This window comes from Phyllostomus discolor, chromosome 2 (assembly GCF_004126475.2).
Source record: "Phyllostomus discolor isolate MPI-MPIP mPhyDis1 chromosome 2, mPhyDis1.pri.v3, whole genome shotgun sequence".
NCBI classification, from domain to species: domain Eukaryota; kingdom Metazoa; phylum Chordata; class Mammalia; order Chiroptera; family Phyllostomidae; genus Phyllostomus; species Phyllostomus discolor.
The window spans coordinates 51915949-51928823 of NC_040904.2; the positions used below are offsets into that span (position 1 = coordinate 51915949).

Here is a 12875-nt window from a genome sequence, read left to right on the forward strand (position 1 = left end):
TTAATATTCTGAGTAGGTCAACACAAGCCAAATACAATGGGTCTGCAGGCTGAATTTGGATCAATGGTGGCAGTTTGATTATAATATTCTGCCCCTTTTCCTCATCTGATACTATGCATTAGAGATTACTCCTTATTAGGACAAAGAGATCTAACTCACAGGTTCTTTGGCTAGTGAGAGTGTAATTTATTTCATTAGCGCTTATCTATGGACATTTATGTTGTTGAATTAGTTAAACAAAGGGGCCATTAGACGGCGATGGTTCTAATGTCTTGTCAGCCTACTTAAGCAAACCAGAATCTAAGCCTGTAAGTGCTTTAAGGTTAATAAATCAAAATCTGAGACAACCAATACACCCAACCAACTAGGCTTTCCCATATACAGCAACCACTTAAGCTATAGCTGATCAAATAATTTTCTTGCTTTACGGCTTTGCCCCCAGAGAATCTGCCCCCTAGAGCTCCTGTTGGTGCAGCTCTCCTAACCACTTCCAGTTTGGCACTGCCGGACTCAACTTTTGATCAAATGAACTTTAAAAATTTTTAATTTGCTTCAGTTCATCTTTTAACTACGTTGATTCAAATCTTTTGCTATTTCATGCAGTGAAGAAATAAACATCATCATGCATACACTTTTGCACATACATGGGAGCGTTTGAGTAAGATAGATGCCTAGAAGTATTGTTGCAAAACAAGGGCTGTGTAAAATGTAGAGATAACCCATTTATGAAAGGGGTTGCTGTTACTTGGTTCCTTTTTTTTTTTTTTTCCTAAAACAACTAGGAAATAACGGTAACAAAGAAGTTTTTGTGCGACTTTACAATCCTGGATAGAGCTACAGTTTGCACAGGTCATGATATCAAGCTCCTATCTGGACCTACCATTAAAACAGTCACCACAGTAAATATCATAAAGAAAATTCCCCGAGTCTCGTGTTTGGGAAATTCGCTACTAAAAGCTGGGTCTGTACTTGGTGTTGTTGTGAATAGATGGATACTAATTTAGGATTCTGAGCTGAAAAGGAATTGTTTTATGCCTTGTTTGTGTGTGGGAGGGAGCCAGTGCCCTTCAAGTGAAATGGGGGACACCAGACTAATTACCTTTATTACCTTTTACGGGCCTCATTCCTTTTATGGGCCGCAGTTTCCTCACGAAACATAAAATGATAAGAGTCGCGGGGGTGGGGGGAGGGTCGGTGAAGGGTATTCAGAGCCCTAGAACGGACTTAGATTACTTAGGGAAAGAATGAAGTTAGAAAGGGGAAGGGGCCCAAGATCTCTGAGACCTGGGACTCTCCAAAATTTATGGGTTTGGAAGAAGAGGAGAACCCAGCAAAGGAGAGTAAGGAGCAGCAGCTCCTGGAGAACAAGGAGGTCATGTCCTGAAAGCCAAGACTAAGGAGAGATCTGATCCCCCAACACTGTGGGCTGAGAGCCAAGAGGTCTATTACTACTGGCAACACGGAACTGTTGGAGACACGGACCATTTCAGCAAACTGGTGAGATTAAATACCAGATGAAAGCTGGTTAAAGAGTGCCTGGACGAAATAGTTATTGACGCCTTTATAAACTGCACAAGCTTATTCCAAACCCACAGCTGGCCTGATTGATCTGAGCCCCTTTCACATATGACCTTGGGATAGTCCGTGACTTCTCCTCCCGCATCCCTGACGTTGTTCTAAGGATGTGAAAGTGCTGTGTAACCAAGCAGGCCGAATTAAGGAGTGGGGCAAAGGAGCAACCATTGGTCTTTATTACTCTATCACTGTCCTCATTTTGTACTCTCTGGGATCCTTCATGCTCCCTCAATACCTAATTTCTTGAATAAATACCACCCAGTGAGATTTTATAAATTAGGATTCCCAGCCCCTAGCTTTATCAGTACGTCCCTGCCCAACTCTCGACTCCTCCCTTCCTCAGGCCTTGAACCTGCGAGGCTCAGGATTTCAACTCGGAAACAAAGAGGGCGGAGCGGGCTAGGGGAAGGAAAATAGACTCGTCAAGGCTCTGAGCGCATGCGCTAGTCCCCCTCGGCCCTTTCGTGCTGCACCCCTGGAAAGGGTGAGGTGGCTGTTTGCCTGACGGACCGAGTACGGGTGCCGGACGGGCTCTCGCGGAAGTCCATGCGCCATTGGGAGGGTTGCAGCGGCTTCCCTGTGTCCTTGTTGCCCAGGGACTTTTCCTTGGGTCATTCCTAGAGCCGGAGCCGGACTGGGGCTGACCCCGGGCTCCTGCGTGGCCATCTCAGCGCCTGTGTGACCTCCTCGCTGGAGAGGAGAGATGTGGCGTCTACGCCGGGCCGCCGTGGCCTGGTAAGTGCAGCCTCCGACCTGGCCCCGTTATTTCTAGGGCTCCGGAATACGAGTTTGCCCCATCACTACTAACAGAATGTGCAAATAACTCTTAATACAGACAGAGGGCGGCTGGAGGATTCTGGGATATTTTTGAGGACCCGCAGTGACAGGAGCCCTGAGTGGGCTTACCTAAGGTGCCAGCTCCAGTACCGGCCTTGTCCTTGTCCCCATGCCACTCGAAGATTCTGGGCGCCTTTCAGTCTTGGCCTGTTTATTGTCCCTGCCCTTTTACCCTTCTGACCTCGCTGTTATCTCTGTCTCCAGTTGCTTCTTGTTTTTGCCCCCTCCCTCCCCGGTCTATCCTTGTGTCATCCTTTTCGCGTCTCTTTTAACTCTTCGATCTCCACGCCAGGCGTACATTGCTCCTGCTGGTATTTTTGCTCTTCTCCCGGGGTGAGGGAGACCCTGCCTCTTTCCCTAGTCCGCTGAGTGAACCGGGATTTTGGAGTCAGATCTGGAGCAGTGATGCATACGGTGTCAGAGATGGTTATCAGAGATGCCTTCTTAATGCAGCTTCCCCCCCCACCCCCACCCTCAGAGTCCGGGAAAAGTGACTTGGTTTTGGATGCGCGGTAGTAAATGTGGCACCACCTTTTTAATAACACTGTTACTGTTGTCCGGGCCTGGTTTAATCCTAAGTAGGAAATCACAGAAGTCTCTTCGTTTTTATGTGTTACTATATGCATTTTAATGAGATTAAAATGACTTCACATGCAGTTGTATTTCAGTATGCTTAGGTACCTTCAGAGTTAACTCATTTAGGCATTCGATAATAAGCAATACACACCAAGCAAGGCTGAAAAAACTTGGTTTTCCTGAATTAACCTCTTGAAATTTTTTCCAGAATGTTTTAAATGGTAAAGGTAATTTATAGTATTTATAAGGAATAGAATCCATTTATTTCATGAAGCTTAACTTGAGTTTAAATTCAGAACTGGATGACATACAATAGTTATCGTTTTTGTCAACTAGCAAGAATCATTAAAATCATTAGAATCATTAAATTATTCCTAATCATGAAACTTTAATTTCTAAGTAAATCCACAGCCCTCGGTACTAAAGTTATTTACAACTTCTTTATTTCTACTCAGTATGTACTGGGGAAACATATCTAACTTTTTTAAAATAAAAAGAGAAAAGACTTTGCAGAAAAATAGCATACTTTGTTCGAGCAATTATGTAGGAAAAACTTTAAACCTGAATTTATAAACAAACTGATAAATAACATATTTGTTTATTCAATTGGATGCTGTTGGGCTAAACTGTTTCTCAAGTTACTATGGAGTCCATAGAGCTGTAGTTTTAAAATGTCATCTTATGTGGGTGGCACAGTTTAGCTCCCTGCAGAAGGAGAGATGTGGAAAGTCAGAACCCCCAAACTCAGGAATTTTTCTTTTGCTGTAGTTCTTTTCATGTTATAAAGAAGTACATTTAATTTCCCATTGTTTAGCAGATGGGACTATAAACATTTTTTTGACATATATATCTAAATGCATGCTGATAGACATGTAAGAAGACCAACGACCAACATTTATTTAGGTCCAATAAATATTTATATAAAATTGTTGAAAAAGAATTACATATTAGGGAATGATGTACAGGTTAAAAGAGATGGTAGAGGAGAAAAAATAGATGATTTCAGGGGGAAACCTTATATTGGTTGATGTTTGATTTTTAGTTTGGCTCATAGCAGTCTGTTCAAAATCCTTTTCCTTCAGGACAGTGGAGGTGTTGCTACATTTTTTTCTAGCATCATTTGTTACTAATACAAACTCTCAGGACAATCTGATTTTTGTATTTGAAGGTATCCTGTTTTTCCCTTCATGGAAGCTTTTAGGATCTTGGCCTTATCTTAAAATTCTCAAGGCTTTGTCCAGGTGTGGGTCTTACCCCTTTGCCACTCTCTACCCCTCCCACCCCCACTCATCTGGCCTAGTGCTCCATGGGCCTTTCTGTTTAAAAAGAGTCTTTGTTCTGGGAAATTTTTCTTCTCTTAGTTTTTCCCTTTTATTTTTCCTGTTTTTTTTTCCTTTTTAGACAGTTATTATATGAATATTGTTTTACTTAGATTGATCCTGTAGTCCATGATTTCCAGAATATGATCTGTACCCACCGTCTGTTAAAGAAGTATGCACGAACCACAACGTGTGTATGTGCACACCTTTAAAAATTATAGATGTACCTCTGTACTAAGTACTTTATTTGCAGTGTAAGTCTACCCCAATATAATCTTAAAGGACAAGAGACAAGAAACAAACAAACAAAAACTCTGTATCTAGAAGCTTTGCTATTTTCCTCCTGAATCCCAGTGGATCATTTTACCAATCCCGTGGGTGCGCATTTTAGGTACCACTTCTGTGAGTCACTTAGCTTTTCTCTCATAGCTTTTACTTTTTTTAATATATATTTTAAGTTCTGGTGAATTGTCTGGTATTGCTGATAGATATCTCACTACAGCTTTAATTTCCATGAACTCCTATTTAACATTTATTAGTTAAATCTTAAAAGATTGTAATTCTGTATATTTTGTATTGTTCTCCAGTTGCTATTTTTAATAACAACCTGCTTCTATTTTATATCTACAATATCTTAAGGAAGCCACCTGAGAATATTAATTAGAATTTGGTACCTTCGCTCTTCTCAAGATTAATAATGTTGTTTATCTTGGTTCTTATCTTAAGAGCTGCTGGTTTTCTGCAGGAACCTAGTTATCTAGTTATATTTAAACACGATGGATTAATAATGATTGATACAGGTACCTGTGTGGGTTTCCCCTGAATGAAAAGGTTGATTTAGCAAACTCTTTTAGGTGTGTGATGTGGCAGCTAGCAGGCTTCATTTTAGAGTTTAGGGAGTGGGCAGGCTATCGGATCTCGTTATAAATGCCAGTATTGTTGGGGCCTACTCTGGGAAGAATCCCTTCTCCTTCCCCCACCCCATTCCCACACACACTGGGGAGCCTTAGTTCTTCCCTGTCAGATTGCAGAGCCTAGGGGTAAGCATTGCTGTTAACACCCAACTACACTGGAGTAGGGTGGAGGGTGACCAAACCACCTTTCCCCAGCTGGTACTTTGGTGAATCTCAATTTCTTCTCCTCTTTTCATTCTCTTACCTGTATTTCAAGAGGACTCTATTGAGAAAAATAGTCTGTCCTTTGTGAGCACTGATCTTTTAGATTATGAATTGGAAACTCTTGAAGTAATTCTTGAGGATGCCATAAGTACTAGGATTTTGTTTTGCATCAATTGTCTCTTTCAGGAGACTAATTGAAGGATGTTTTACATGTAGTTCCTGACTTGAGTACCATACTGTCATTGTCCCTACCCACAGCTATTGCTGCCACCACTGTGGAAAATGGGAGCTTTAGGGACTTGGAAATAAATGCTGAAGAAAGTACAGCAAGCTGTTGAATAAAGTCATTACATTCAATGTTGTTGTGTGATAACATTGATGAGGTGCTGTGGGAGCTTCACTCTTGTTCGCATCTATGAGCTTATGGTAAAATTGGTTTCATTACACAAATTTTAGCTTCAGGTTGCAGAACCAGAACCTACTGATGACATTAAATGAGGACTTACTGTGAGGAAAAACAAAAGTAACTTAGGGATATTACCATTCAGCCCTGGAGTTAATCTGTTTGGTTATATATTTAGATTAATACTTTTCTTTCTTTTTTATTTTTAAAGATTTTATTTATTTACTTTTAGACAGAGGGGAAGGGAGGGAGGAAAGAGAGGGGAGAGAAACATCAATGTGTGGTTGCCTCTCATGTGCCGCCCACTGGGGATCCCAGCAGCAACCTAGGCATGTGTCCTGACTGGGAATTGAACCAGTGACCCTTTGGTTCAGTCCACTGAGCCACACTAGCCAGCAGGAGTAACACTTTTCTAAAGTATTAAAGTAATTTCTAAAAATGCCGGAAAATTCTGTGAGGATTAAAGAGCTGTTCATTCATACATTAGTGGAGCTTAGTGCAATTAATGTTGAAATTACATTTATTGAGCACTTTTTCTGTGGTCATTGCTATGTTCTTTAACTTCAAAAAAAATTTGCTGTTTAATTATCCCGATGGCATATGTTCATTAAGCAAATTTATTGAGTGCCTACTATGTGTGAGGCATTGGGCTAGGCTTTAGAAACATAATGGTAAGCAGGACTCTGGCTATGTGGAGATTGCAGTTTAATGGTGCAGACCAATATTAATTCAATAATTATACTATCATGTAATATAGATTTTATGAGCACTGAAGATAAAAGATACAGGGAACCAAGAACTGTAGTAGGGAGACTTGAATAAGAATGAAGGTTCAGGGAGAGAGGAGTGCTCGAGGTGAAGTTCTACAGGAGTTAACAGGAGTAATAGGAAGAGAGGAGTAAGTAGGTAGAGAGTTTTGCCCATGAGCAGTGGACATAAGGCTCTGATGGGGGACAGGGTATGACACTATCGGGGAACTACATGAACACCTGCCTGGAGCTGAGTGGGAGGGAGACTGGGACCAGTCTGTGGAGGGCTTTGTAGACCAGGAGTTTAGATGTTGTTGTAAATGCTGGGGTTGGGGGGAATTTAAAAGATTTTTGCAGGTGAGTGAGAGTGATACATTGACATTTCAGAAGTGTACTCTGGTTGTGCTGTGGAGAAAGCCTTCACACAGACCCACGTGAGGAATGGTAGTGGAGGTGGGAGAAGTGGGAGATTCGAGATCTGTGTTGAAGCAGAAGTGGCAGAACTTGAGGGTAAGGGAGGTATCCAGAGTGGTCCCCAGGATTGTGGCTTATGTGACTGGATAGGTACTTACGCATTTTCTGAGATAATGAGTCCTGGAAGAAAGTCAGAGTTTTGAGGGGAAGGAGAAAGAGAAATATCAAGGTTTTAGATATCGTGAATTTGAGTTATTTTTTTTTTTATATCTACATAATGTTGAGTAGGCAATTGAACAGCAGGTCCTGGAACTTAACTATTTATATTGGACATACACTTGAGAAACACGGGTATATAGTTGGTAATTGAGGACATAAGTGAGAATAAGAGTGTCTACAAAGAATGTATACAGTGAGAAGAGAAGTGGGTTTAGAGCTAAGCCTTAATAAACTCCTAACATTTAAAAGGTAGTTGGAGAGGAGGCAAGTGAAAAGTGATGCCCAGTGAGGTAAGAATAAAATTAGAGGCTGCTAGGAAAGGGAGAGTGCCAACACTGAGGAAGGTGTCAACATTGTCAGGTATTGTGAGAAAGTTAAACTGAGAGTTGAAAAAACCAATGTCCATTGGAAAGCTTTTGGTGCACTTTGTAAGTGCCATTTTTCTCGCACATGATACAATTAAAATTAGGTTGATTTGTGCTTTGAATGACTAGCGAGGGAAAGGAAATGGGGTCATTTTTTCTCTTCTCTCCTTTAAGATGAGAGACTTGACTTAAAAGACAGGAGAAAGAGAATTCAAAACAGGTCTTCTCTGGGAGGAGCACTTGCTGTATAATCTTACAATGGTTGTCGGGGAAGGGGGAACTAGAGGATATATGTGTAGCTGGGGTAGGTGAACCACATGTTGCCTTCTGATGGCTTCTATTCTCTCCATGAAGTAGGGGGAAAGATCATCTACTGAGAGTTGGAGGAAGGATGGGGAGATGTGGGCGGTTAGAGAAGAGGGAAATGTGAGAAATGGTCCTAGCGGAGAGTAGAAGAATGTATTGAAAGGGGAAATGAAGTAGAACTGTCAGGAGTCTTGAGAGCCTAGGTGAGATGTCTGTTGAGTAGGGAGAAAAGTGATAATAAGGATCATCCAGGGTTTATATTTTGTCAGTTAAGTTAAACAAAAAAGTCAGAGGGTAGGGGAGCCTGGTGTGTTTGCCCAAGAGTTATTGAAACTATGAACTAGGGAATTTAAGGTCAACTAAGCAGGTAAATAGATGAGATGGGAACTAATAGGTACGAAGATACACTGTCAGTGACTTGGTTGTCCCATGGGGTCAAAGATGGTTTTAGTGGTAGAGAATTATGGTCTGAGAATAAGATGTTTGAATTAGTAATTACTGACTAGAACAGTCTGATAGAGCTATTATTTCATTTTAACAGGTGGGAAAACTGTAATAGCATAATCAATGAACTATACTTAAAAAAAAGAAAAACTGAGGCTTGGGTAAATTTATAATTTGCCTTTGATTGCCCAACTAGTAAGCAGTGAAGCTGTGATTGGAACCAAAGTTTATCCAATTCAAAACATTTAAGTGGATATAGGAATAGAGTTGAAAGAAATTTAAGCTAAATGTTATAGAACCATGAGGTATTCCCATAGTTGATTATCTCTTGAGTATTTTTGTATCTGTAAATGGTACTTTAGTTGTCCCAGGTAAAACCTCATGGTTATTACTTACTCTTCTTTCCTCTCCTCTTACGTCTAGTCTGTCAGTCTGATACACCTTTCTTTCCCTTTCCTTTCTCACTGCTGCCGCCCCCCTTTAGCTCCTTCTCTCTTGTATCTGGGCAACTAAAATAAGATCACCTTTTCTCTCCACTTCTGATCTACTTACCTGTCTTCCAATCTTACATTGTGGCTGTGTGATTTCTGGCTGTCATAAGAAAGTGCCATGCACTGGGTAGCTTAATTAAGCACAAACATTTATTTGTCATAGTTCTAGAAGCTAAGAAGTTCAAGATCAAGACAGCAGCAAATCTGGTGTCTGACGAGGGCCTGCTTCCTGGTTTAGAGACAGCCATATTCTCCTTGTTTCCTTACATGGTGGGGAGAGTCCTGTGCTCTCTGTCCCCTTGGAAAGGGCATCAGTTTCATCATGGAAGCTCTGTCCTCGGGACCACAGGACCACCTGAAAACCTAATTACTCCTGACCAAGACCCCCCCCCCCTCCAGCTACTACCAGTCACACTGCGGATTAGACTTCAACATATGAATTTGGGGGAGACCTATACATTCAGTCTATGGCACATTGCCTATAATATCTTTTAAAATTATTGTTTAATTCATATTCTACTCAGAAACATTCATTGGCTCCCTGTTGCCTACAAAATAAAGTTGAAACTCAGCCCGATGTTCAGTGGCTCTGTAGTTTGTTCTCAGACCTCCTTTCCAATCCACCTTCCGCAGTGTACCTCTCATGCCAGCTCATCAGGACTGTGCCATTTCACTGTCTTAGTTCCATACCCTTCTCTCTGTCTGGAATTTCTTTCCCTATTTTTTTATTCTTCCCACCTAATTAAGTTTTACTTCTTCTGGGAATTATTCACTGACCACCTTAACTCCTAGGGATCACTCACTTTTCCATGAACTCTTGTACCCCTTAACTGTCTCTACCCCTTTGATGTAGAGACATTCAGTATGTTATTAATTTTAAGGAGTGTATGATTGCTGGGATAGAGCCCATTTTGAAACTAAAATGGGGACTTTGCTTTCTGTATGCTGAGTTTGAGGTCAGGAGAATTTAGTTTCTTGACATAACTTACATTTTATAAGGTGGGGGAAATTATGGTTTATCTTAAATCATAATATCTCAAACTCTGAAGTCACAGTTTTTTTCAAACTATAAGAGGAAGTTTATTTAGAAAGTCCCAGAGGTAGAAGAAGTGAGCGGTAGAAGAAATGGGCTTAGGAAATAAGTTACAGTGGCATAAAGAAAGGGGCCCTTGGAGCTGAGGAGAAAGAGGGGCAAGGAAAGCGCAGCTGGGGAGAAGTGGGGGGAAAGGTGCAGGTGCGCTCTGTGGAGACAGTCTCTGGAGTCAGGGCTTTTAAAAAGTTTGCAGAATGTTCACCAAATTCTAAAAAGATAAATATTTTTATGACCAGAAATAATTTTTACATGTAGAATTATAAATGAGCAATGTACTTAACCCCCCCATGTGTATTTTCTCCTACTATTATATCCTGTTTCCCTCGGGTTTCCTAAGTTGGAGGGGTCCTGTAGAGTCTTAAATCAGAGCAAGGCCCAGTGTCAGTCATCCTGCGGTTCCAGAGCAGGTGGCTGATGCTCCAAGATATCCACAGCCTCTTCTCTAAGGCCACACCTGTTTGCATATTCACTATTTCCTGTACTCTTACTCACTAGTGTCTCCTGTGGGAAGAATTTGGGCAATATTGACAGACTGAATTCAGTTTCAGTCCCTCTTCCACCATTTACTAGTCATTCTTCCTTAGACAAGACACTTTAAAAAGGCAAATTGGTAAAATAAGGATATTTACCATACCAGGTTTTTCTGAACATTAATGGTAGCATTTGTGAATACATCTAGCATAATGCCTGGCATTTAGGTACCCCTTTCCCCCACTATCCTTCTTCACAAATTGTTCGTGTGTTTCTTGATTGTTTTTTCTAAAGAAATTGCTAGTCCAGTGTAATAAATTAATATTTTAAGACTGCTGGGAACTGGGTCTGCCCCATAATAAGCACTCTGAATGTATGTTGAATAAGATAAATGATCAGTCATGTGGTTGTTGGTGTTCAATTTTCATTCTCTGCCAGGAGGAGGAGGGCTTAAACAGTAACATGTACATTTATTTTTTAATTTTTGTTTTTATTGTATTTTTCCATTACCATTTATTCCCTTATATACTCTCTGCCTCCATCTACCTCCCAGTAATGTATACATTTGGAATCTCTTCTCCTTTGGGTGGTTTTTTGTTTGTTTGTTTGTTTGTTTGTTTAGTCTTGGCTACTTTCATTTTTCTGGGGAGCCAGATGCCTGAGGTGTTGATGGTTTTTCCTTAATTTCCATCCCTGGGCTGTCCCGTAGCTGATCCTCCACGGCAGGTGGCTGGTGGAGGCTGGTAATCAGGGGTCACAGGCAGTCCTTGAAGCTGACTGGCCTGGGTAATTCCTCCCATTCATCTGCCAATAGCAATCAAGGCCCAACTATAAGAGGAGGGTGTACTTAACCCACCCAAAGGGTGTGCCTTGAGTACCCAGTTTGGGTAGGGAAAGCTGTGCCACTGGACCCTATAGGACACCTACTACATTAGGTCACTAAGATGAGGAGTCATAGCAGCTCTACCTAATACCGAGAAACAAAACACAGGGAGGCTGCCAAAATGAAGAGACAAAGAAATACGGCTAATATGACAGAACAGATCAAACTCCAGAAAAAGAACTAAACAAAATGGAAAGAAACTATCAGATGCCGAGTTCAAGACACAGGTCATAAGGAGGCTCAAGAAACTTAGTGAGGACCTCAACAGCATAAAACAGATCCAGACAGAAATCAAGGATGCACTAATTAAAATAAAAAGCAATTTATAGAAAAACAATGGTAGAGTGGATAAAGCCAAGTATCAAATCAATAATTTGGAATGTAAGGAAGCAAAAAACAATCACACAGAACAAGAAGAAAAAAGAATCCAAAAAAATGAGGCTAATGTAAGCTGCCTCAGAGACAACTTCAAGGGGTCTAACACTCATATCATAATGGTGCCAGAAAGAGAAGAGAAAGAGCAAGAAATTGGAAATCTGTTTGAAAAAGTACTGAAAGAAAAACTTCCCTGATTTGGTGAAGGACATAGACATGCAAGCCCAGGAGGCAAGGAGAGTCCCAAACAGGATGGATGCAAAGAGGCCCACTCCAAGACACATCATAATTAACATGTCAGAGGTTAAAGATAAGGAGAGAATCTTAAAAGCAGTAGAAAAGCAGTTACCTACCTACAGGGGAATTCCCATAAGACTGTCAGCTGATTTCTTAAACTTTGCAGTCTAGAAGGGATTGGCAAGAAACAGTCAAAGTCATGAAAAGCGGGACCTACAGCCAAGATTGCTCTACCCAGCAGAGCTGTCATTAGGATGGAAGGGCAGATAAAGAGCTTCCCAGACAAGAAACTAAAGGAGTGTATCATCACCAAACCATTATTATATGAAATACAAAGGGACTTATGTAAAAGAAGAACGTCAAAACTAAACAATACAATGGCAATAAATACATATCTATTAACAATTGGATGTAAAAAACATACTAAGCAAACAAGAAGAACAGAGAGAGACCCATGGATACAGAGAGCAGTTTGATATTTGCCAGGTTGAGGGGGAGGGGTATGGTAGAATAGGTGAAGGTGTAAGGGGATTAAGAAGTACAAATAGGTAGTTACAGAATAGCCATGGGGACATAAAGTACAGTGTGGGAAAGGGAGTAGCCAGTGAACCTATGCATGACCCATGGGCATGAACAATGGTGTGGGAATTGCCTCAGGGAATGTAGGGTGCTGGATAGAGGGGACAAAGGGGGAAAATTGGGATAACTGTAATAGCATAATCAATAAAATATAATAAAAAATAAAGAAAGCAAAAGTTGGCATGCATTTTGTTTTTGACTTTTACTTACAATGAGTAGCATTAATAAAATAAATCCCCACCATATTTGTTTTTGATTACAGTTCCTGGGATCATAGCCCCCACGCGGTAAACTAGAGAGTAGGCTGTGGAGTCCCACTGCCTGGGTTTGAATCCTGCCTTTATTCTTTATGTTAGTGTGCACTTAGGCGAGTTATTTACGTCTGTGTGCCACCTTTTCCTCTTTTATGAAATGAGGACAA

At 40.9% G+C, this 12875-nt stretch overlaps 1 protein-coding gene across 1 annotated transcript in view; it reads left to right on the plus strand.

Moving 5' to 3' along the window:
- The first annotated feature begins 2059 nt into the window (after positions 1-2059).
- Positions 2060-12875, plus strand: part of OPA1 (OPA1 mitochondrial dynamin like GTPase) — a 93466-nt gene continuing 82650 nt past the window's right edge. The window contains exon 1 of the mRNA XM_036017853.1: positions 2060-2310. Coding sequence (XP_035873746.1) covers positions 2279-2310 — 32 coding nt within the window. The 5' untranslated portion in view covers positions 2060-2278. The remainder of the gene's footprint in view (positions 2311-12875) is intronic.